The sequence below is a fragment of the Bidens hawaiensis genome, unplaced genomic scaffold, assembly GCF_021521415.1.
Source record: "Bidens hawaiensis isolate Kalapana, Puna unplaced genomic scaffold, B.hawaiensis_p1.1 tig00012997_1, whole genome shotgun sequence".
Taxonomy (NCBI): Eukaryota; Viridiplantae; Streptophyta; class Magnoliopsida; order Asterales; family Asteraceae; genus Bidens; species Bidens hawaiensis.
Genome location: NW_027492087.1, coordinates 379,656 through 406,999, shown reverse-complemented (window position 1 = coordinate 406,999; position 27,344 = coordinate 379,656). Strand labels below are relative to the sequence as shown.

Genomic DNA, 27,344 nt, shown 5'->3' with positions numbered 1-27,344 from the left:
CTCATCTGACTTGTTGCAGCTACATATTTTATTATATATACTATATGTACAACTAAACTGGTGTGTTGATCACTCAACCATGTGTTGACAAAACTATATTATTTTCAACGCATATGTAGGTTATCGTTTGATGTTCAAGCTGGTTTGGAAGAAAAACGTAGGATTGCATGTTAGAGAGAATAAACAAGATTATAGATATATTTGTATCGTCTTAATTATTCGAATTATGGATTTTGTATTTGATGTTTTTGATTATTTAATTAATTTAACAGATATTGTTACATTTAATATTGCATGATAGTAACCTTTGAAAAGCTGTGAGCAATCTGTCACACCCTCAAAATCCACTAACGGAGTTTTACCGTCAGAGGGTGTGAACTAACAGGATCGGAATCATTAGTTATAATCAAACCATAAAAACGTTTAAATGAAATTAAGTGCGGAAGCGTAAAAACCACAAGATAAAAGTTGCGTCACGCAGGATGACTTAAAATCCAATGACAACAGTTTAAAATCAGTTTGCATAAACAAAAGTGTTTTCAACAATGCATGATCCTATACCGCGCGCCCGCCTCGGCTACCTGAGAATAACATACTAAAAGTGTCAACACGAGGTTGGTGAGTTCACAAGTTTATATAAAATAAAGCGTTTTGCGTTCAGCGTTCAGCATTTTGCGTTTAGCGTTTTGCGTTCAGCGTTTTGCGTTTAGCGTTTTGCGTTACCAGACTGTGTTAAATCAATTATATATCGATAGGTAGCTAGCCTATACAACAAGTATTACTAAGTGTTCGACACCGAATCTGACTGTTTATCAAGTGCCTTGCCATCAGGTCATCCAGACCATGGTATGTGTTAGCCAAAATTACACCCGCTCGACCTCCAGTCGAGTTTAGCGTTGGGTGGGGTTTGTCAAACCCAGTAGTACTACTCAACAGTGACTCGCTATTATCCAAATATTAACCGGTTCGATGTGTAGGACTTCAATTGTTTCGTTGCCACTTAGCCTTTACAAGTGATATATAATTTACTAGCAAAATCTTAAATGCGTTTTGGAGTATGTTATCTCCCCCAAGTGAAAAGCGTTTAAAACAGTTTAAAGGGATAAGTGAAACTCACTGTTTGCGAAGAATTCCCAAAAATAAATCACCAAGTGATGCGCGTGACAGAAAACTCTCTCTAGCGTTCTAAAACAACAAAGAGATTTTCTAAGTGTCGGAACTATTAATGAGTCTCTAGACCCGGCACGTAGTACCTATGCAAATATCACGTTTCGTGTTTCGTTTGTGAATCATGTGTGACTTAACAAGTACATTTGTGATACGATACATGTGTAAACAATTATTTACATGTCATGTATTAATAATGTATATCACTAGCAACTATTCCCCGCAGGGGCAATTTGGTCAAAATACCACAATTATTTAGCAAGTATTCCCCGCAGGGGCAATTTGGTCAAAACATAACAATTAACTAGCAATTATCATGTTTCATGCATTTTCACAAAATTCAGCAGCTAGTTTCACCGAGACAGAAATTCTACTTGAAAGATTGTACTGTTCCACCGATCATAGCATCTCAATTAATTTACCAAAAATCATCACAAAAGCATACATGTATTAGGTTTCCAGAACATATTTTATTTTATTTTTATTCCACATAGGTTTCTCACAATGATCAAAACATTACAGCAAACACATAACAGTCAAATTCATGCGCAACAGAATGTTATTTGAAATTCCCGTTAAATGAAAAATCCAACAAATGCAAGACCAATTGGGTTGGGTTCTTAACTCAACAAGTTAACTTCCAGAAGTGGAACCAACCCAATTGGTCTCGTAGTTCATGAGATATAACATTTACAAAACAACCTAACAGCAGGTCTAACAACTCAGCTTTGCACAACGTTTTTGTAAAATCATAAAGGTTAACTTTTACACGTCCAAAAATTGCAAATTTATATTCTTTAGAAACTAGATTCAACCTAGTTTACTATAGTATCAATATTCTCAACCAATTTTCACATTTACACCCCGATACAGTCAATTGAACATCAACAACACAATCTGTCCAGAAACTGTTTGCAACAAAACTCAACATATTAACCATCTATAGACCACAATTCATTCATATAACATTCTAGACACCATAACCACTATCCATGCATATCAATTACACCATACATACATGGTTAGGGTTTTATTTTATCTCAAAATCAAAGACACAACAATTAACATGTAATAATATCAATTCTAGTTATCAAATCATCATCTCTTTTACGATATTCTCCAATAATGACATGTTATCATGGGTGCATAGGTTAAGGATGTCTGATTAGGTGGCTGTAAGAGAGCGAGCCACTCGAGTCTTGAGGCCACATAGTCACCCGCAGCCCATCATAAAATCATACCAAAGCAAGATTATTGGCCTAGAAGAAATGCTTTCGGTTAGTCTCAACCCACTTGGATCGGCTTGAACTGACCTTGTATTCTGGTATTTGATTTTTAGTTTTAGAAGATTTCGGATTCTGGTTTGGTCCGGTCTTGTTTTGACCCAATGCACACCACTAGGCGTTATGCCACTTATGCGTAAACTTGACATGTAACGAATATTCAAGGATGTGTAAACATGTTGGCTTGATTATTAAAAAGTGCAACGCTTGGTATGTTTGAGATATGATAGATCTAAAGTTAAGTCGTGTAACCACTATTCATGACTTTTATGGTGTTTGCCTCCCAACTATCATCTTTCGGTCCATCAATTCTTTGTTATTTCTTCTATCTTTTGGTATTTTAGATATTTACTAAGCAACGTGTTACCTTGAAGAAGTTCAAACAAGGCAATCATATACAACACCGCCTAAAATCGACATTCACCTAATATTATAATCTCCAAATAGCAAATCGAAAAGAATCATCTTGCCTTACCTGAAGGAAAGTGAAGATCGTAAAAAACAAAGGCTGCCAAAGTGACGATGACAATCAATTGATAATACCGTATACATTATACAATAAGAAGCAAGCAATAGAAGATGGCAGAAACCTAGTTAAAATATCTCTACGTACGGAATAGATAAAAGAAGGTAATAGTTAATTCGTTAATCAATAAAAGAAGGTAACAGTTAATTCGTTAAACATCTAAAGGTGTGTTTAATTCCTAGAAAATATGAAATTTGCCGTTAAAAGAAAACCATCCCATTGTTTTGGAAAAGGAAAGTTAAAGTCGTGAAGACAAATATCTCTCGATACATTAAAAGCCAAACAAAGGAGTTTAAGATAAAAAGAACATAGAAAGCCGTTTGTCTTTCCCTTTTGAATCTTGTCTTCATGTTCCATTGATTAATACACAGCTTATAAATTGCAATAAGTTACTATTAAAGTTTTAGAAAATTGTACACTTTTAGCATGATTATTATAAATTATATAAAATATTATCTACTGATAAATCATTAGCATGTGGATTATAAATTATTTAAAACCTTGATGGATACATTCCTTAAAACTATATACCTTTTTACTGACTTTGTAATTTTAAAGAATGTATATGAACATAGAAAAACACAAATGAGCAAACAATAACAAGCATATATGAAGTAAATGAATGAAAATAAAGAAAGAAAGTGAAATGTTCCCGTTTGTTCATTAGTCAACTCCCCAATGATTGGTTCTTAATTTTGATTAGACCGAGGGGCGATGCATGATGGGCCAATTAGTATGATGATTCATGAAAAACACATAAATTTGAATAAACATGCAAACAAATAATCGTAAACGAACAGACAAAAATGACGGTACGTTTACAAACATATATAAACAGACGAGACATGTATTCATGTTCGATCATTTAACCAAGTTTTTTCTTATTCATTCCATTCATTTATTAAATAAACAAACTTTTCATCGAACCCTTCTCAAACGATCGTTCATTCACCAGCCCAGTTGATCCCATGAAATGTTGGGAACATGATGTGTGGACATACAATTTGATGTTTACAATAGCAAAATGTATATACAAGTGCAAGTTGATCCCATGAATATGCTTGGATTTGAACTTTGGGCAATGATGCAGGGATTTTAATAATGTACACAAAAGTTAAAAAACACAGCATTTAGTAACTTCTTTCTTGTTGATTCCCATAAACAAAGATACAATAATTGCAGGCTAATCAACTTAAAACATACAATAATAATCATAATATCCAAATGGTTAAACCAAAATCATACAATGATACAGGTATAAAACTATAAATATTATTATTATTATTATCATTCATTATTCATTCTCGATCTTTAACTAAATTTCCAATCATAGTTGCCAATGGTAGAGTTCCTTTAGCCATTATTTCAACTCTACAAGTATTTGAAGCATGGCCGAATAACGAAAGCCCAAACGTTAGTAACTCTGGAAGAAACAACCTCGACGACAAAAATCCATGCCAATAACGAGGTTCCAAGTCAAAGAACGCGTCAAAGAATCTTCTGGTACCTTCCAAATCAAGCTTAAGCAAAATATCCATCCCAAAACAAAAAAACTCCCTTTGTCTCCTCCTCTCAATAGGCCACAATTCGTGCCAAATCCCCGCCGACAAATCATCTCCGACCACCATCTTTTTGTTATTAAGATACCGAATTATTGAGTTTGCGACAATCGGGGCGGCGGCTAGTGTTCTTGCCACCATGTACCCGGTTGATGGATGGACCATACCTGCGGTCCCACCTATTCCAAGAACCCTTTGTGGTAGGACGGGTAGGGGCCCACCCATCGGGATCACACACTTTTCGTCTTCTTCAATGCTTTTAACTTTTATGCCCAAATGTTTCAACCGACACACCATTCTTTCTTGAATATCTTCCATCTTCAACCCCGGTCGGGCCACGAGTGAAGTCTCTTCGAGAAAGATTCTACTCGACGAAAAGGGCATCGCGTAGAGAAAAGTCGGAATCTTTTGATTCCTTTCTTTTAATTCAAGATTCTTGTCAAGATGAGAATCTCTCCAATCCATAAACAACATTTTGTCAACATCAAAAGGGTGTTCCTCAACTTCTGCTAAAATCCCATATGCCACTTGATACCCCGGGTTATACGGCTTGTCATATTGAACCAAAGATCTTGAAAAACCGGTCGCATCAAGAACCAAAGTCGCTTGGATCGTGACACCATCGTTACATATCAAAAAAGACTTCAACTCTTCGTGCACGACTTTAACAACTTTCGCTTGATGAAACTTAACCCCGTTCGTTATACACTTTTGCAACATCTTGGTTTTAAGCTGTTTCCGATTGACACGAGCGTACGGTCGGTTAAGACTCTTGGTCGAGTTATCGTTAATGTAAACGACCGCACTCGACCAAGTGGTATCCAGACAATCCAACAAGTCCATAGCTTCAAACTCATCAACCCAAACACCATAATTATTAGGCCAGATTAGTTTCGGTGACGGGTCGATAGCGCACACGGTTAGCCCAGCCTCGGACACTTGCTGAGCCACGGCTAACCCCGACGGACCGCCACCAACGACCACAAGATCCACCACAAGATTTCTTGTGGGGTCATACAAAGGAAGCTCAAAATCAAGATTTTCTTTCTTGACTTCTGGAACAAGCTCTAACAAAGCACTACTACTAGCTTTAACACAATCTTTATGACCTAATTTGAATTGGGGTTTCTTAAGGTGGCCCAAATTGCTTAAATTTCCTGCAAATTTGTTAATTGGGTGCAAAAATTCGAACGAATTATGAGTTCTTAACAGAGTATCCATATTATTATTGAATACCCAGATGAGATTTCACTTCAATTGAACCTCTGTTTAACTAAAGTTACAAACTTTAACACATATTAAGAATCCAAGAAACCCTAAATTTCAAGATAAAGGTACAAACTTTAACACATATTCAGCTAAATTTGCAATCTTTATGAGGAAATTGAAGTGGGTTTTGGGCGAATTGAAAGAAAGATTGATTTAAAGGACTTACCAGATGAAATAATTCAAAGGTATTTGGAGGAGATAATTGGTGAAGAAGCATGTGGTATGGTGACTGTGTGACAAGAAAGGAAGTGTAAACTTGTGGATGAGTGAAGATGGGTGTGTTTTGATTTAAATGAATAAAAGTGATGTTAAATGAACCAACCCACCAAGATAATATTCATGGCACAAAAAAGTGTGGTTACTATTTTAGGCAAATTCTAAAGACACAAATCCGTACCTATTAACTAGGCATATTTACACACCATTCAGTATACGTCTCGTATGCTCAGCATACGACCCGTATGTTGTAATACTTTTTCAGACGTCATACGCTTCGTATGTAATGTTATACGGTTCATATGGCTTTTGTATAAACAATACGAATAATATGAAAAGCATACGATTCATATGAACAACTTTTAAGTAAAATTAATAAAAGCTTCGTATAAAAAGGATACATTACGTATAGCTTAAATACGAATCATATAAAATGTATACAGTTCGTATTTGAATGTGTAACAAAATAAGCTTTGTCTCCAACAATAGTGATTGCATGTGAGCTTCTTGCACCATGACAAGATCCTTTTTTGTTCAACATTTGGAAGGGATGAAGAGGGAGAAAGAAGTGAGTAAAATATACACAAACTTCATTGTTAGATTTATCTCGTTCAAAGAAGTAAGTGGGTAAAAAACCCTATGAGATCTAACAATTTATACGGTTGAGAGATTCTTTTTATACCTAATATTACAATATGGTCAAAGAATCGACTACACATAAATATCGGTGAGAGATTGATGGATTAAAGATTCTTTTTATACCTAATACGTTTCACGCTTCCTGCAAAAGTCATTGTACAATTTTAAAGATTCTTCGTCATACGTTTCGTATTATTTCTATACAGTTTGTATATATTACTTTTCATGATTTTTCAAACATCTAAATGCATACGATTTGTATTCTTTCTTATACGGTTCATATGTTTATGTTAGATTTACATGCTTCGTATGAAATCTTATACGTCTCATCTTCCATATAATACGAATTGTATACAAAAGAATATGGCTCGTATAGTTTCAATAGCATATGACTCGTATAGTTTTCCATATGATCGTATAGCTTTCTTTATTTGACTACTTAAGTTATTATTCTATACGTTGCGTATGTCAGCATACGTTGCGTATGAAGCTTATGATTAGATGGGGGAATGGTGTGTAAATTGCTTAAGTGGTGTATCTCTAGCAGACGCCGTATTTTATTATTTTTTTAAACCATGAACAACCGTTTAATATTATTATACTAAGTGGTATGTGGTAATAAATTGGATGTGGCTCAATGGTAGAGCACTCACTTTACTAGTGAGAGGTAGGAGGTTTAAACCTCACTATCATCAATTTATATGGGAGATATGAGGGATGACCCTGGTTTGCCAAGTTTCGAGTCCTAATCTCACCCGGTTTTACCGGCTCCTTGCTGTCGTGCCGTTTGGCGGGCGTGGGGTCGGGTTTTATCCGGTGAATCCCTCAATAGGTGGACCGCTGGGGCTTCGTCCGCCCGGACTCGTGGCCGGCTCGGGCTACCTTTAGCCATTGGGGGCCGCGTACGAAGTACCAGTATTACTTAGTTGGCCGTTCAAAAAAAAGTGGTAAGCGATACTTATGACACAAATGAGTAAGTGGTAGAATGATAATAGGGACATAGTTAAAAATTAGAGATAGTTTTCGTTACTTTTAAATTTTTCATCGGTAGTGTAAATTTATTTATTTTCTGGTTGGTTTTCGTATTTCACTATCCTTGGAAAATATAAAGTTACCCTATTTGTTTAAAGTCCAACCAAACTAAAAACTAAGGGTCTGTTGGGTATGGGGTAATGAAATATGCAATGGAATGGAATGGACGAGGTAATAAAATTGATCATCACCATTCCATTGGCATGTTTGGTTACCATGTGGGAATGACACGATTTATTAATTTTTTTTTGTATTTTTTGGTAAGTTAGAAAAAGCCGAAATAAAATAAATATGGTAGTGAGTGGTGGTGGACGACGAGCAGTAATGGTGGTGGTGGGTGGTGGGCGGCGGTGGTGATGGGCGAGAGCGATTGGTGGTGATAATGGGTAGTGGTGGTGACAATATTGAGCGGCGGGTGGCGGGCGGTGATGGCCGAGAGTGATGGTTGGTGGTGGCGGTGGTGGGAGACAATGGTAGGTGGTGGTGGGTGGTTGATGGAGGCGGTGTTGGACGACGATGGTAGGCGGTGGTGGGTGGGTGGTGGCGGCGGCGGAGGAAGGTGGTAATGGTAGCGGGCGGCAAAGGCAGGTGGTGGTGGTGGCTGACGGTGGAGACGGAGGTGGGTGGAGGCGGTGGTGGATGGTGGTGGTGGTGAGAGGGTAATGGGTAGTATTGGTGAGAGGGTGTTGGAGATGATATCGTGTGAAAGAGAGATGGAATGAAAAAAAAAACAAGGGTGATTGATTGAATGAATTTGATATTTTTTAGAGGGAATGGAATGGACTTGGTAATGAGTGATTCCATTCCATTGACAAACGAAAAAGATTTTTTTTTCATTCCATCATAATTATCCATTCCATTCCATTCCGTCCCTCATTCATGCATAACAAACACTACTTAAAACTAATCAAAGCCCAACCAAATTTTAAAGCCCAACCAAATTATATTCCAAACCAAATAAAACTATTGTTCATTACGCCTCTAGTCACTCGACCTCAATGCTGCAGGCAAGTAGCTGATGGTTGGTGTTTTCCAGTTCCTCGTCTACAGTTCAAATTATACTTACTTAATTTAGGGTTTTTTTTTACCTTTATCTAAAGTTGTAATTGTTAATTTGTTTATATAAACTATTAATTTGGATATGTTTATGGACAATTGAATATTTGAAATATTGATTATGGTTTATTATGTTTATTGGATATGGATAATGTAAATTGAAAATTGTAATTGATTAGACATTTATGGTTTATGTCTAAATTGGTATTGATTAGGGATTTAGGGTTTATGTGTAAATGGGAATTGATTATGAATTTATGGTTTAAATTTAGTTTATTCTAAAATTAAGGAACTTGAAAGATAACGACAAAGTTATATTAGTAATCTTTTTAGATGAAAATTCCAAGAAAATGATGATATCGGTTAAACTCCAAGTTCAAACAAAAAAAAGTTATTGTATGAAATTCCGTAAATAAAATCTTAGTTATTGTATGAATACGACAAAAAAAAAGTTCGTTTTACATATATGAAATACGGTAAAAGAAAATTTGTTAACGTTAACCCTGAGATTTTGGTCTAGATTCATCACTGAGCGATAAGGGAGAGACTTTGTGTTCCATGTGACATATGTTAAATTCCTGCCTCCAACATTTAATTTCAAAGGCACCAGTATGATGATGGGAGACCATGCGAGAATGTGGCTTTCACTAGTTGGATCCTTGAACTGAATAAGTTTTATCTTATCGCATCGTCGCGCCTTCGAATTAGTGTTCACATTCTATAAAGGTTTTTTCCAATCAAAAGATGGGTGTATCCCAAAATAATAAATTTAACTAGTAGCTCATTTAAAAGATTTGTCGCTACTTTAAAAAAATGATAGTTATGGCTTGACTTGGTTCACTTTTTGGGGTGTAAGTTTTGAATTTACAAGTTTAGGATTTCAGATTTGAGTGTGTGTATAAGAATCTAAATTTAACTATATATATATATATATTACAATTATATATATATTAATTGAGAAGTGGACGTTGTCTCACAAATTTTTACTGTGCTAGAGCTATCATTTTTCATGCGTCTTGTACAACTAATTTAAGGTTGGTTAGTTAGTTATAACACGCGTCGTTGTCTGCATCTTCAACCCTCCCCTCTTTCATCTCTGTATTCTCTCTTCTCTCAATTCAGTTGCTTCTCTCTCTCTTTTTCCTCACTGAGAGACGTAATATATTACAAGTTGATTTTAGCTTGATGGTGTCATACCTTGTATTTCGTATTACCCAATGTCGTTGTACTTTATGCTTTAACTAATATTAAGCCCCATCGCGTTGCGGTGGGGCGAAAACCATTAAAAAAGGTAACCTTAAAACTTTTATCGAACCCGTGTGTTGATGGGCTGGGGTGTTGGACCCGTGCTTTGTGGCGGGTTAAACCGAACGAAAATTAGTCCTAAAAACGTTCAATCTCGGCCATTTGTGTCATACCTTGTATTTCGTATTACCCAATGTTGTTGTACTTTATGCTTTAACTAGTATTAAGCCCCATCGCGTTGCGGTGGGGCGAAAACCATTAAAAAAGGTAATCTTAAAACTTTTATCGAACCCACTTGTTGATGGGCTGGGGGTGTTGGACCCGTGCTTTGTGGCGGGTTAAACCGAACGAAAAGTAGTCCTAAAAAGGTTCAATCACGGCCATTTGTTGCGGCTTGTTAACACGTGAAAAATAGACCGAAAAGTAAAACACAAAAAATAATAACTAAGTCATCTTATGACTCAAAAGTTGAATAGGGAAGATAGACATAAGAACGTTGAACAACACATGCGTGTTACAACGTGTAAATTTGCAAAAATTATACTAAAACGTTAAATGAAAATTTTGTAAAACATGAAAAGTATAAAAGAACAATGTTGATAGTAGAAAATTGTTGAGATTAAAAATGAAACATATTTTATGACAAACTTGTAAAAAATGAAAAGGATATGGACTAAAGATGAAATATGAAAAGTATAAAATAAAAAAAACAAGACAAAATTTGAAAAAAAAAAACTTAATACATAATGTACAGTTATTATGCTTACAAACCTTTTTAATTATATATAATAACCAGGCATGTATTTAATTTGTTACTTTACATCCTCATACATTTATATCTTTTATAATTTAATCTTTAATACTTTTACACTTTCAACTTTATTAATTGGTTCCTCCACTTTTCATCTTTTACACAAATTTTGTTTTATGTTTAGTTCTAAATTTTGCGAGTAGTTAGCATGCAACAATGTGTGTGTGGTTCAAAGTTTTTGCCCCAATTATTTTATTCTTGTTTGACAACTTCATCGCGACACGAGTTCTAGGTCCACTTAGTTATAATTTTCTATGTTTTAAGTTTCACGTGTGTGGTTCAACGCATACTTTCCGTTCGGTTTTACCTTTTCTGTTTATTATTTCTTTTTTTATATGAACTTTTCCGGTGTCTGTGGTCGATGGTGATGGTGTGGTATTGGTGCTACTTGGCACAATTTACTTCCCTGACGTAACGCATGAATTTCCTTAATGACTCATGAAAGTTACTACCCATGAGAGAGGGGATGGTGACGAAGCGGTGTCGATGGTGGTTTAGGCGATAGAGTTTTCGTTTCAAAATTTGTAATGGTGTTTGGCAACCATGGTTCACATGCACAAACATGTTAATTGTTAAATGTGTGGTAAACGCCCCAAGGATTTGTTCGTGTGTGATTTAGGGTTAGGATGAAATTACCCATCAATTAAGGTGTCACTTGGATGAAATATCCTAACAATTTTCATGTTTCTAATTTGCGTATGTGTGATTTAGTGTAAAATTTGATTTTATTAGTGGTCTAAGGGTTGGTCGGGTTTCACGATGAGGGCTGATAGCAAACTGTCTAGGGCTGGTCTAGTCATTGAAAACTTGGTGAAGAAAAATGGCTTCACATTCCTTTTTAGTAAATTACAATAACAGTCCATGATCTTAACTTTGTATAAAATTAAAACTAATTAGTCTAAACATAATGTTATATTATTAATAACATTAAAACGGAGTATACGGCGAACAAACAACCAGCCGTGTCGCTACCCATTTTTGAATTATAACTTTTGAAACTTTGGCTATAAAGGTGTGGCATGAGTCAAAACACACGGACCATTTTGTTTAAAAGACAACCATTATTTAGTTACCGAGACTTGAACCGAGGACACACTTGTGTATTTTTGTCTTTAAATTCATAGAGTGGCGTTATTTAAGAAAACCAAAACCTAATTACGACCATTAATCTTGTTTTGATCTATTGTTGGAATTTTGAAAATATTATTTATAAACCTTAATGAATAGTTCTGGATTGTAATTAATGAAAATGAACCAACTAGTGGATGATGTCATATGGTAATCTAACAAATATGCACACGCAAAAGGAGTGAAAGGACGTTGAAACAAAAAATGCATATGGTGTGGAGGAAAATATATTCACAAAACTCATTCCATTCATGTGCTTGATACAATTAAACCGTTTACGATCTATTTTATTATCTACTATTGTGTCGGTATTAAATAAGTTAGCTAGAAATTGAAAGTTTTGATGAATTTCATTGTTATTGTTATTATCAAATTGTGTGAATTGCATTATAGTTTAATTATCTTGTTCTTGAACGTTGAAAATTTTAACGATATTATATAATATATGGTTCCCTTTATTTATAACGGCTAATTGGGTAAATCTAGGCCCTTAAAAGTCTCAATCTTTTAATCTGAGCCGTATAAACCTATTAAAAAACTTCTAGAAGCAACTTTACGTTCTCTCTCATAAGTTCATGCAAGTTACAGACGGTTTTTTTGCTTTGCCGTCCCATAAAATCCTCTCCATCCATTTCTTCCCCGCTAATCGAATCAAGTTTAAAAAAAAAGACAGATCATGTTTCTGACCTAGGGTTTTGATTATGAAGCGTCAGTTGTTTTATGATCATCATATCTGCATTTCAGGTCAGTTTCGCTGACCAAATCGATTATTATTATTATTATTATTACTGTGTGAATTAGAGATAAACACCGTTTGACTAATTGAGCAATTTCAGCCCGTTCGTACGAAGTTGTTCCACAAATCGGAAAGCTCAAGGAAGGGGAGGAAAGCGTGTGGAATGAATGAATCAATTATTATAGTTCCGAATTAGGTCACCTGTTCATATTATGATGTTTGGTGAAAATATCATTACCTAATCTGTGTTAGTATTTCAGATTAAATTTGACAAAGGTAGGGAGAAGATACCAAAACAGAAAGAGCTTCAGAAGATAGCAAGTTCTTCTCAGGTTTGACTCAGTTTAACAAAGTCAAGGGGTAATTATGAAATAAGGTTGTTATTGGTGTTGTTTTATTTTGTATTTTTAACAGACCAGAAAAGATGGATCTGCAGACATGGGCAATTGGGCATGACTGATATATGGAGTGATGAAGGTTTCATTCTTTTTAAGTTTTAACTATTCCTACATTAATCTTCCTTTTGTGCTGTAATGATATTTGCTAAAATGTGTTATGTTATGTTTTTCAGGTCATCATGCTGTTTAACTCTCGATAAGGCTATTATTGTTCCTGTTGTGGAAGTTGAGCCATCTGGATCCTCATTATTCTTCTAATTTTGAAATGATGTGGAGCATTGCAGGTATTTCTCTCCTTTGTATAACCCCCCCCCCCCCCCCCCCCCCCCACACACACACACACACAAAAAAGGATTGCATAGTTGAATTATCTTGATACAAGATTCTTATAAGTTATAACATCAGCATGGGATTTGAAAGGATACAAAGTTAAGATTAAGCAGTGGAAATGAACGGTAGAGCGGTTTTAAGGGCGATTTTCTTAGTGGGATTTTGTTGGTTTTTGTTGTTTGCAACAACGATACATGGACGGCGTGCGGTTGCTTCCACTGCAAGTTTTGGAGGGTTCGGTTATCAACTACGTCAGCAAGAGACGAGTCCCAAACGGGCCCGATCCTATCCATAACAGGTATCAATATATCAATATATCATTATCAAACTTGCTAAAAGATTGTAAGAGTTAATTAATTTTGTATTTGTATATGTTGTCAGGAGAACGAGAAATACGAAACAACCTCCGAATCGGGCCTAGAACCGAAAAGGGTATTTGAATTTGAATTTGATTTGGTATGACAAGTTGTGTACATGAAATGTTGAAGAAGCAGCTTTTTGAAGGTTTGATAATGATTCAAGGTGTTTGGTTTCGCATGAATGAAATAGTTACTCCCTCCGTCGCATTTTAAGTGTCTTAGTTTAAATTTCCAAGTCTTTCTTTTGCAACTTTGACCGTAAATATTTTTGTTGTCATATAATACTTAATGAAAATTATATCAATGTAAAATACATTTAAAACCCAATCCATTCATATAATTTTCATCAAGTATTATATGACACGAATAAAAATATTTACGGTCAAAGTTGTAAAAGAAAGACTTGAAAATTAAAACTAAGACACTTAAAATGGGACGTAGGGAGTATTAACTTATTATTATGTGTTATTAATTATCAAACATCTTTTGGATACATATTTTTTGTAGGTGGTATATGTAATTAATTATCAGTCTTTGCTTGCTTGCTTTAGCTATAGCTTTGAGCTTTAAAAGAGTTGGCTTTATTCCTAAATCATGTTCACCTAGACTTAAGTGTTATCAACATATTTGGTCAAAGCGGGTCATTTTAAAGAAAAATAACCTCGTCGGGCCAAAACAGGCATTAACAGAAAATGAAATGTTAAAACTCCAATTTTGATACGTTGTTATTAAAAATTTTGGTTTAGTTTCTTTTTATGAACATTCTAATATTGATTTCATGTATTTTCTTACCTTGTAGTTTTTAAAATTATATATTTTCTGAATGATATCTAAATTTTATACAATCAATACTCCATGTAGCAATAAAGGTATCACACTATTGGCGGCTTTCATACAGCGGGTGCAGATAGTGTTGCCGATGGCGTTGGTGAAGGTCTGCGGTGATGGCAAAGGTGGAACCTTTTAGCCTTTGTTAATCTTCTTTTGGCCTTAAATGTTTACATAAAATACCTCAATAAACACAAACTTAAGTCCACCGATGGCTAGGTTGTATAATTTCACAATATAAGTTATTTCAAGTTGCTTTTTTTTTAATTTGTATATACAGTTAGTGATTTTGTTCATTTTAATAATATATCTCACGGATTACGCCTTTTCACTTGTACGGTTATGACAGAAATTTTGATTTCTTTTCAAGCTAAAATAGATTCAAGGCTATTTGTATTTTCTTTGCATGTATAAGTGTATAATGTGACATCCTATTATCAGTCTGTTTAGTGCTTATTATTCCTCTCCCTTGAAACATGCTACATGACTCTACAAATTGGTGTAAAGTTATGTGCTTATTAATCAATGCTTATTATAGAATTGACAAGAGGGAGCGAGTGGTGAAAGCAAGTTATGTGCTTATTACACGTTAAACAAATATTGTTTTTGTATAGAGTGCAAAGAAAAATAGTTATTAGTGCAAAGAAAAATAGTTATTTTATTATGACATAAAAACTCCCGTTCACCGGACGGGTATAAAACTAGTTGTTTATTGTTGAAGACTATTGTAATAAATTCACTTCAATTTGATTATTTTGTTTATTATGCCAATTTATTCTTTTATTTTTACACTAGGAACATTCACAATTATATGCTTTTTGGTTATGGTTATGTAACAACCGTTGGTAGTGGTAAAAAAAAAGAAAAAAGAAAAAAAACGGTCTTCCAAATTAGAATCGCTCATTAACAAACCCGGGTTCTAGTTATTATTTGCTGCCACAAAAACCGGTTCCAACACGATTCTAACTGGTGGTTCCTAATCTGTTTTGAGTATTTAACATCGAACCGGTTTAAACCAGCTAATCAAAATTCATTTCTTAGTTTTCTTTATTTACTTACTTATTAAAATACCGTTTTTTTTTCGGGTTCTTACCAGTTAACCGGTTTGATAGATGAGGGCTTTGGGATACGAAAACCTGTTATTACCGACTGATTTTTGGTCAACACGGTCTAACCAAAAACCGGTTGGTTAATAGCCGGTATTTTAGAAACCGGTTAAGCGTTTGCACATCTCCAGTTGGACACATTGGGCTGATTAACAAAGTGGGCAATGATGGGCTGAAATAATGAGATGTCAAGTCAACATTGGGCAGATATATCAATTATATTATTGGGAAAAAAAAAAGAAAGGGAAAATCCCCTAAATGTCCATCTTAAATAATGTGGTCAAGTTTTTGCCTATCATCATCATATATTCCTTAAATGTCTATTACCAATAACCTTGGCTAATTCCTTAAACTTCTTTAAACTCACTTATTTTAAACCAGTGGTTATTTGCCAGGTGTGGTATACACCGTCGGCCTTACTTATATACAGTCGGAAGATGGTATATAATGTCGGCCTCACAAATATACCGCCGGATCCTAACTTAATAGCTTCTTTTGTAAAAGAATTTACTTTTAAAATCATTTCTTAAATTTTTGCATGGCCGACGATATATATGCAAGGCCGACGGTATATACCGTCTTTGTTGAGAACACCAAGTAATAGGTGAAGACCCAAGATAAAATACGTGTCCCGTAGTGCTTTTGTCATCGTCTTGGTCAATGTTATGGCTACTATCACTATAACCAACTAACACATTTTTCCCACGAGTGTAAGAAATACCAAAACCGAGAGTACCTTGAATATAACGAAGAATTTGCTTTATAAGAGTTGCATGAGATTACTCCGGCCTTTGCATGTATCGGCTTACGACTCCAAGCGAATATCCCGTGTAAAGTTTCACAAACGTCTCGATTTCCATGATCCTAGATAAACAAAAATCATTTCATTTACTAAACAACCATCAACAAGTAATGCATCCATAGATAGTTATCAGTAATAAAATAAATAGTTTATAACCCTGCAAACAGCCTCAACATAATAAATAGTTAAAACGCATGTTAAACCATAAACCAGCTCCAACAGTTTCATTATCGGTTTTGGTTTTTCCCGTGTTTGCCATTTGAGCTTGAAAATTTTAGGCTGAAAAGAAAGTTGGCCGAAGATAATGAATTCAGGTATAAATAAGTTTGTTAATTGTTAGCTAATACACTATTTTACGTTTGACCAAAAGTATTTAAGTTACATCTATACATACTATTAAAGCAAGGAACAATTTTCACATGTCACCATTCTAGGGTGTCCACATAGGATGTCACCTCAACTCCATGTCACCCATTTCCATTCTTAAGCATGCCAACTCAGCAACTAACCTATATATAACCCATTAACCCATTTAAGCTTATTTTCTCGCGGGTCTTGGATATCCATTTAACCCATTAACCCATTCCTTTCATAATTACGCCAACTCATCATATAACATATATTTAAACAATAACATTTCTTAATTTTTCACCATAATCATGTTTTTCCATCTTTCTCTAATAATAACCGGACCATCTTTCATCATCTCCCCTATTCCGGCCACTCCATATCTATATCTTTATTAATCGTTTTCCGGTAAGTTTCTATTATATATTAAATTCTGATTGTTGATCTATGTATTTCCGGCAATAATATATTTTCTTACGGTTATTGTTTCCTCGTATCTTTTTATGTTTCTTCTAATAATATCAGTTTAGGTTTTAACTAAAGAAAGGCGATGTCTACAATTTTTCGGCGTGTTTACGTTTTTTCCGGTGAGTATTGATAGTAGGTTTTTCGGTTATATGTTATACTTATAACAATGATTGTCTTATACTTTTTTGTATTTTTTAATTTTTCCTGTTTTTTTGTTTGACATGCTGTTATGTTCTATATCAAAATTATATTCATCCATCGACGGTATCAAAATCTGAGATTACATGGTTAAAAACCATATTTGTTTTTTTTTCCGGTAAGACAAACAATTTTTCCGCTTACAAATTAAAAATCAAATATTCAATAATATAAAAATTAATATTATACTTTCTGGTTTCAGGTCAATGCCAAGAGTAACAGATCTTCACTTCTTCAATTCTACACAAAAATTCTACATCCGATTGTCATTGTCACAATATCATTTTACCGGTTATTAACTATAATTCAAAAAAAAAATAATAATATCAAATATTAATTTTCGATTTTTTTATTTCAGGTTATTGTCCGACTCATAGATGCAGGCTTTCACGATTGATCAAGACTTCATAACATTTTTTTTTTATTTTATCATGTATAGATTATTTTTTTTTAATAATCGTGTATTTCAATATTTCAATATAATAGGTACATTATATGTCCTATGTCAATAATCATGTATAGATTATTCTTTCCCGATTGATCAAGATTTCATAACCTGGATATATATTTTGTTTTCCGGCTCCTTAATAAATTACACAATTAACTATTCCATTAATTCCAATTATTTTCTTTGACTTTCCTACTTTATGGTCATAACGGAATTCTCATGATTATATACATTGATTTTCCTACTTTATAATTTAAATTTCAATTTGTCTTCCTAATTAATGTCAATACTAATTATTTGACTAATTTAAATTTGAATTTATAATTAATGTTTAAGCTTATTTTGACTTTCCCTTTTGTTTACCAATTGTTTGACCATATTATTTTTGTTAAAAAAATAATATCAATAGTTAAGGCAAATATAATTTTTTAAATACAACAAACGTAACAAATTAAAATACACTTTATTGTCATAACGGAATTCCCATTTTATATACATTGACTATCTCAAGTAACTATTTCTTAATTTTGTTGCTTAATACAACTTATTTCACTCAAATTTCATACACAATTTGTTTCCTTAATTATTAAATTAATAGACCGGTTTTACAAATTAAGTTTATTTGTTTCCTCATTTAATATTTTGACCATATCAATGTTAATTATACAATAAAATTTACACATACATAGAACTATTTTGACCATATCAATGAATTTGACTTCCTAATTAATGTCCATACTAATTATTTGACTAATTTAAATTTGAATTTATAAATAATGTTTATGCTTATTTTGACTTTCCCTTTTATTTATCAATATTAAATTTATTTTCACAAATTATGTTAAATTTAGAAATTATTAAAAATATACTTTACAATTTCAATTTTGTTTCTAAATTTTTAAACGGGTCCCAAAACTTTCCTCATTTACTATTTTGACCATATTCTTTTTGTTATAAAAATAATATCAGGCAAGTATAATTTTTTAAATACAACAAACGTAACAAATTCAAATATAGTTCTAAATGTTTCGACTTATATTATGATAAGCAATTCAAAAATATTTAAGTTAATTTGGTATTCGAAAATATTTAAGTTAATATTAAAGTTGATTTGAATATTTTTTGAAAGTAAATAAGTTAATCTTGTATATTTTTGGTACAAATTAATATTCTCTTACAATCCATTATTATGTTATTAAAAGTTACTAATAATGTTGGAAATAGTAACCGTAAATTTTTAATGGTCTTTAAGTCAAGCATAATTTATTCATGTTTATACATATAATTGTGTATTTATCAATAATAATAAATTGGATTTTAATTATGGGTAGATAATAATAAGTTTACTAATTTACGTAAACAATTAAATGAAGGTCTTGATTTTCTTTGTAGTATTTCTCTACATTTTTGGTATATAATTTAAATTTGAATTCCTATTTAATATCCATAATAATTGTTTGTCAAACATAATTGTTTCTATATATGTTTTCCATTATTATATTGACTATAACCATATCTTAATAATTACAAAAAATTATAATTCAGATTATGTTAAATTATTAAAATTATATTTTACAAGTATGTTATTACTTTTAATATTTTTTGTTCTAAATATTTCAAAAAGCACTACCTTAGAAAGTTACCATTCAGACTATTATTTTTATTTTTGTTATAAAATTACAAGTTACCGTTCATACTATTACAAATTCAAAATTTGTAATCAATGTTAAAACAACTCAGAACTTCAATTCTTTATGTTTGTTTACCCTAATTGTATATAGTTTTTAATTTTTTTCCATTTTTATAAACTCATTCCTTAATATGGTTTGACCAAAATAATAACATAATTATCTCATTATTACAATTTATATTGTTTGACTTTCTTTATTTGTTAAAAAAACCGAATGAAGAAGTTATAAATTAAATAAATTTCCGATCGATTTAAGTATTTGACCATTCACATTAAATCATTTTTGACCATTCATATTTAATAGTTTTAAACTTTAAATAACATTTACATACTAAATATAACTTTCTTGAAATATATCAACATGATTTTAAGTACTTTTAAATTTAAGATTTGCACTCACAAATTATGTCCATATAAAAATTAACATGCATTTATTTTGACTATTGAAACATTTTAATTAAATATTCTCTTAAAATCCATTATTATGTTATTAAGAGTTACTAATAATGATGAAAATAGTAACCACGAATTTTTTATGTTCTTTAAGTGAAGCATAATTTATGCATGTTTATACATATAATTGTGTATTTATCAATAATAATAATTTGGAATTTAATTATGTTTTGACCGAAATCAAATAATTAATTTGTATTAATTGTATTAAGTTTGCTTCAGGCAAAAGAAAAAACAGTAGACACATTTTGGATTTTAAAAAAATGCATATATATTATGTTGACATTTTGAATCAAAATATGACATTTTAAATAGACCTTTTAATTCAAACATGGTTTGTTAATATTTTTTCAAGATGGTAGGTTACTAACTATAATTTTTTCAAGATGGTAATATTTAATTCAAACATGGTTTACAATAAATGTTTTAAATTGATGGGCAAATAAACCCGGGTACTATCTTAGAGTAATAAATATTACAGTTATTGATTTGTAATAAATGTCTTAGATAAAGTTCATCTTTTAAATAAACACTGAGATAAAAGTTTTGTTGAATCCACATTGTAGAATTGTTTTATTGATTTGGAGACTAATTTCCTTTGTTTGCTTATTATTATACTAATGCTATAAGTTATAAATATTTTAACTTTTCATTTATCTTTGTTAGTCTTTGTATGTTTTTTGTATTTGATTCATATAAGTTATGATGTCTTATAATTCATGTAAAAGTATCATTTATTTATAAGTAAAACATTTGCATTTCATTAAATTTATATGATGTTACTTATATATCATGTTTTTAAATATGTTGCACCGTGTGTAATACGGGTACTATCCTGAATCAATATTGGAATCCAATGATATGTTTCTTTTAAGAGATTTGGATCACTTAAAGCTTGCTAATGTTAAAAATAAATGACACATTTTAATTTGGAAAATAAAGTTAGTGATAAACGTTTTTCAATATGGTAATATTTAATTGAAACATGGTTTGTATTAAATGATTTAAATTGATGTGCAAATAAACACGTGTACCATCTTAGAGTAATAAATATTACAGTTATTAATGCGTAATAAATGTCTTAGATAAAGTTCATCTTTTAAATCAACATTGAAATAAAATTTTTGTTGAATCGACATTGTAGAATTGTTTTATTGTTTTGGAGACTAAATTTCCTTTGTTTGCTTATTATTGTACTAATGATAAAAGTTATAAAATATTTTAACTTTTCGTTTATCTTTGTTAGTCTTTGTATGTTTTGTATTTGATTCAAATAAATTATGATATCTTATAATTCATGTTAAAGTATCATTTTTTATAATTACAACATTTGCATTTCATTAAATTTATATGATGTTACATACATATCATGTTTTTAAATATGTTCCACCGCGTGTAACACGTGTACTATTATAAATCAATATTGGAATCCAATGATCTGTTTCTTTTAAAAGATTTGGATCACTTAAAAATTACTAATGTTATAAAAGAAATGACACATTTTAATTTGGAAAACAAAGTCAGTGATAATTGTTTTTTAAGATGTAATATTTAATTCAAACATGGTTTATAATAAATGTTTAAATTGATGGGCAAATAAACACGGGTACTATCTTAGAGTAATAAATATTACAGTTACTATAAGATTGTGTTTATAAAGTTATGATAAATTTTATGATTTTCTAAATATTTTCTTATTAAATTTTTGATTGTCTATATTTATATGGTAATTATTACATTCACACATTTTGTTTTTAGTTTTACATAATCTTCTCACCGGTATTAATGTTAGCATAAACTCATTATGAAATACAATAACATTTTAGTTTAATACTTAATTAATCAGGTTGCATGGTTTGTTTTGTTTTTTCAGGTTCTATAGCAAAATGCTTTTGTTTTTGGACGGAAAATTTTGAAGTTCATACTGGGATAATACGATTTAAATATTTTCATAACTTTGCTAATATAGACAAGTTTGTGTAACTATTAACTTTTTATTTGACAATGTTACTGTCTAATATTTTGTTTAGACCATCCTAATGTTAATATATGGTTGTCTATTTATAAAATTTTATAATTGTTTATATTTATTTTGTTATTTATCTATTTTCAACCTGTGTGTAACACGGGTACTATCCTAATATTTAATAAATTACTAAAAATAAAACATAAAATTCTAGAAACTCGGTTTGGTTCGCTTTTTTAGTTTTTATTATACGCAAAAATAAAACCGAACCGTTAGTTCGGTTTTTACAAAAACATGAAACCAAACCGTCAGTTTTTGTTTCGGTTCGGTTTTTTCGGTTTCTTGCACACCCCTAAAACTAGGGCTGTTCACGAGCCGAGCCAAACCGAGCGATGGCTTGCTCGTTGCTTGGCTCGTTTACAACCGAACCGAACCGAATGGCTGAAATTCGAACCGAGCGAAAACCGAAACGAGCCAAAATCGAATCGAGCATTTTTCGATCGAACATCGAGCAATTTCGAGCATTATTTATTTCCTTTTCACTTTAGAACTTTCAATAAGAAACAATTTTGAAAGTTGTAAATAATATATTTATAAATAAATTAGTAGTTTTTAGACAAACGTGTAATATATTGTAAACTTTTATTAAAAAATAAGTTTGAAGTGAGATATAATGATCATTTAAACAAAATTCTAATATTCTAAAAACTTGAATCGAATAAATAAAACTATAAAACTGACATAATATGAAAAATTGAAAGAGTCCCAGCCACCCAGGTTCAAGTCCTCTTTTGAACCTGTTTTTTCACTTTTTGTTGTTTCATGATCATTTTTTAAAAACTGTTTGTTTCTAACTGTTATTTTCACTTTTAGTTGTTTCATAGCCATTTTTTAAAACTGTTTATTTCTAAGTGTTTCCAAATTTTTCCACGTATATATATATTTGAACAATTGAACTAGTATATTATATTCTAATTGTTTCCAAATTTCTAGTTTGTTTTGTCTATATATTTATATATTTGTTCATATATAATTACATATTAAATAAATTAAAATATTCGATCCGAACCGAACCGAGCAGACCTTTGCTAGTTGATTGACTCGTTTACAAACCAAACCGAGCAGAGCGGCTCGTTTTCAATCGAGCGTAAAAACAAGCAAGCATTTTCGAGCAATTTCCGAGCGAGCTCAATCAACGAGCGGTTTGGACGACCCTACCTAAAACGAGATCTCATCTAACACTACACAAATGCAAAAAAAGTAGTTTATAAACCTAAATCAACCCATAAACATACAACAAAATCAATCAAATTACTAAATTCCTACACACAAACAAAAACTTCATTTCATTTCATCATAAGTCACAAAACTCAGCATACATTATAACAATATATCATCTAACCTTACACAAATGCAACAAATATCAGTTCCTAAACCTAAAACAGCTTATAAACATGCAACAAAATTATTCAAATTCTTAAATACACAAACACACAAACAAACAAACAAACACTTCATTTCATCATAAATCACATTATTCAACACCCATAGTAACCAAAACTCATCTAACACTAGACAAATGTAACACATATCAGTTTATAAACTTAAGACAACCTATAAAATCAAACAAATTCATAAAATACACACACAAACACTTCATGCATGTAATCACAGATCACAGAATTCAACACGCATTATAACTAGGGGTACAAACAAGCTAAGCTACTCGTGAAAAAGATCGATCGAGTCGAGATTAAACGAGCCCGGGCTCAAGCTTAAAAATAAGCTCGATTAATAAACGAGCCAGAGCCCGAACTTCACTTATGGAGCTCGAGTCGGCTCGCAAGCCTAAACAAACATGTCAGTCATATAAATTTAATTATACATATACATACATATATAGAGATTACAATGTTGACTTGCAGAATGAATCGATATATATATTATATTATTTACTTGATAATGTACATAACAATAATATATAGAGATTACAATGTTGAGTAACGAGATACAATCTATTCTGTAATTGTAAATAACTCTAAATTCCCATTGATATGGTGGGAATCAGTATCCGTAATAATTTCGCTCAAATATGAATATGCGGGCTTTGATGTCTAAACTTGAATTTGACAAGTACCCGAACACAACAAGTCTGTCCTTTCGTTTGATGCTATATCCTAGAAGTCGAACCAGGTTACGATGTTGAAGTTTCACAAGCATTGACACCTCTTTTCCTAGCATACCTTGACGTGAAAAGTTTTTTGTTGCTTTTCTTAATGTAGTGAAGTTGTACACCCGGCAGTTGGGATCACTAGTGTCCATGGTAAAAGCTAGTTAATTAAGAGAAAGATTGAGGGTTAGAAGAATGAATCCTTATTTAATTAATTTAACTTTGAAGGAGAAAATCGGAAACATTTACCCTCAGTATTATTGGTATGCTTCTTGTTCCTCATGAATCTTCGGAAGACATAAACTAAACCCACTATTATCATTATTGTGACTCACAATAACAATAACAAGTGGTTTTGTCATCTTCTTGCTTGAGTTTCTGCGTTCTAAAATACAAATAAGGGTGGGTTTATTAGTGAATAATCTAAGTCTTTTAAAAAATAGAATAGAAAACAAGGTAATATTAATTATTTCAAACCTTGTGGTGCATGGTGAAACCCATAGCAAATTACGTCCCCTCTGCACATGGCCATAGAATTCAACGATGAATTGTAAATTGTGCTCTATTTTTCGTGAACTTGTAACTATTATTATTATTACACTTATTTATGGGTTGCGGGACTAAATTCAGTAGGGTGAAAAAAGGGACAAGATGAATTAGGGTAAAGAAGGAGGAAAGTATGTTGTATGAATGCCTTGGCCGTGGGTGTTTATATACACAAAACAATTATTCACCCTTGTCTCTGTTCACGGCTTCAAATAAATAATAATAATAATAATAATAATTCCCTGTCAATCTTACTCCAACAACTGTGGCCCCCAAACTTGCTTTCGTAATATCACATCTCACTAGATAGATTCATACAATAATAATTGTTGTATCTTGCACACTACAAAAATGGTAGAATTACGGTATTACCCTGCAGGATCTGGAGCTTTATATGTAGTAGAATCACCAGCACCACAATCATTTGCAACTTATAAAAATTATGCATGTTTTATAGTCACATTTATATAAAACACGATATTCACGGGTTTGGGTTTAGTCTTAATGGGCTTGCTCAGTTTTGGGTTGGACCACGAATATGCTTAGCTAAACAGGTTGGGATTGGTCGACTTCATAGGTTCACGGGTTGACCCGTTTATTTTGAAAACGGTTGTTTGTCTTTGTTAGGTGTTTTATGCTAAAAGTTGAAAGTTAAAAAGATAACTGACATCAACTATTATCACTTAAAACACAATCATAGTCTTAGTTATAAATATATAGTTTTAAAGCATTAAAATGTAAAAAGAATATAATATAATTCGGGTTAAACGAGTCATGTTCGTCATGACCCGTGAATAGCCTTGTCATGTTCGAGTTCATGTGTCTGACATAATATTCAGGTTGAACCCACCAACATACGAACACGACCCGTGTAGCACTCCAAGCCATGACATCATTCTATGTTCTGTAGAAGGTTACTCACATACAATGAATTCAATAATAAGTAAAATTGGGTTAACTTTGGGTGTAATAAACTACTAGTATTATCATGATTAAGAAGTTTTACCTTCTGAATTCTTGTATCCAATTTTTGTCAAGTCTAAACATGAATTATTCAACTTGTCTTTTGAAGTGGGGTTTGGGCGAATTGAAAGAAAGATTGATTGATGGATTGATTGAAGGACTTACGAGATGAAATAATTGAAAGGTATTTGGAGGAGATAATTAGTGAAGAAGCATGTGGTATCATGGTGACTGTGTGACAAGAAACGAAGTGTAAAGTTGTGGATGAGTGAAGATGGGTGTGTTTTGATTTAAAGGAACAAAAGTGAAGATAATTTTCAAAATAGTCCAGAACATGAGAGGGAGAATTCCAAAATAGTTCAAAACATAAGAGAGAAACTCAAAATGGTCCATACAAATTTATTTGCAGCATGACATTGGTACTCGTGACGTGAGGTTTGATTAACTAATCACAGTTTGACACGTGTAAAGGTAACGTGAAACTTACAATGAAATCTGTCTGCGCCGATAGTTTTCAAGCCAAAATCATCTTCTGAAAAAAACCATGGTTTTCGAATGAAAGTTATCGGCCCCGTGAGTTTTCAGAAAAAGACGAAATTCGTGTTTTTTTGAAATTTATCTCGTCCGACGCATTTAAGGTGAATTTCGTCTCCTACATGAGATTTCAAAAAAGTTGCAAAAAAAGATACTTTTGCAGTGAAGTTAGTCTTGTCCGATGATTTTTATAAAAGTTTAAAAAAACCCGATAAATTTACAAAAAAAATTTCAAAAAAAAAATAAAAACCCGATAATTTACCTTTGAATTTTATCTCCTCCGTTGATTTTCATTAAAGTTTGATAAATCCGAATAATGTGTATTTTAACCTTGCTATATTATGTTTTTTCTTATATGTTTTTCCATTTCAACAAAAATCTCTTTTTTTTTGGAAATAAATTGTAAATTGGTTTATATATTGAACCTTTTTTTTTTCAGATATACTCATCTTCTTTATTTAGATGTGTCAAAAATTAGGTTCCAATACGTAGAAACATAGATATTAAATCTCTTATAAAACAATGAAATTTAAGAGAGGTGATAGAATTGAAGTTGTTGATATGAGAATTCTCTCTAATATATTTTATTTTAGATTTTAAAACAGGTCAACGTCACTAAGACTGTAAACAAACTAAATGAACATATATAAGGTCCCTTGTTTGACTCGTGATGGTTTTTATAAAAACTTCTATTTTCATAATTTCTTTAGAACGGTTTGAACATCTTTACCTAACCCGGACTACCAAGTTTAATAGAATATAATAATTGTTATATACTCCATCATAAGACTAAGGGGTTTGGGGGCTCCAGTGGGGCTCCAGCAGAGCTAAGAATCAATAATATTATGACGTGTGGCAGAGAGAAACTGGATAAGGGGGGTGTTGGAGCCCCTGGCCCCTGGTGTGGAGGGGCTCCAGCGAATTTTTTTTTATTTTTTTTATAAATATATTCAAACAACATATTATTAAAAAAACACATAAATTATTAAAAAAACACACATTAATAAAAAAACACATTAATATCTAAAATTCAAATTACAAAAAAAAACATATTAAAAATTAAACAAACA

The 27,344-nt window shown here is 32.0% G+C and overlaps 1 protein-coding gene and 1 long non-coding RNA gene across 3 annotated transcripts; one reads left to right on the top strand and one right to left on the bottom strand.

Annotated features, from left to right (window-relative positions):
* Positions 1 to 4,105: 4,105 nt before the first annotated feature.
* On the bottom strand, positions 4,106 to 6,131 carry LOC143542821 (lycopene beta cyclase, chloroplastic/chromoplastic-like). Its single transcript, XM_077035312.1, has 2 exons — positions 5,971 to 6,131; positions 4,106 to 5,851 (listed from the first exon to the last, which is right to left on the bottom strand). Exon 2 carries the CDS (start codon positions 5,754 to 5,756, stop codon positions 4,275 to 4,277), a length of 1,482 nt encoding a protein of 493 aa, XP_076891427.1. The 5' UTR covers positions 5,757 to 5,851; positions 5,971 to 6,131; the 3' UTR covers positions 4,106 to 4,274.
* Positions 6,132 to 12,531: 6,400 nt separating this feature from the next.
* LOC143542808 (uncharacterized) lies at positions 12,532 to 13,941 on the top strand. Of its 2 annotated transcripts, XR_013136958.1 has the most exons (7): positions 12,532 to 12,675; positions 12,768 to 12,863; positions 12,928 to 12,999; positions 13,082 to 13,144; positions 13,239 to 13,349; positions 13,471 to 13,693; positions 13,777 to 13,941. It is a non-coding gene; the product is annotated as an uncharacterized LOC143542808 (long non-coding RNA). The 2 variants fall into 2 exon arrangements; XR_013136957.1 differs by having other exon boundaries at positions 12,928 to 13,144.
* Positions 13,942 to 27,344: the final 13,403 nt, after the last annotated feature.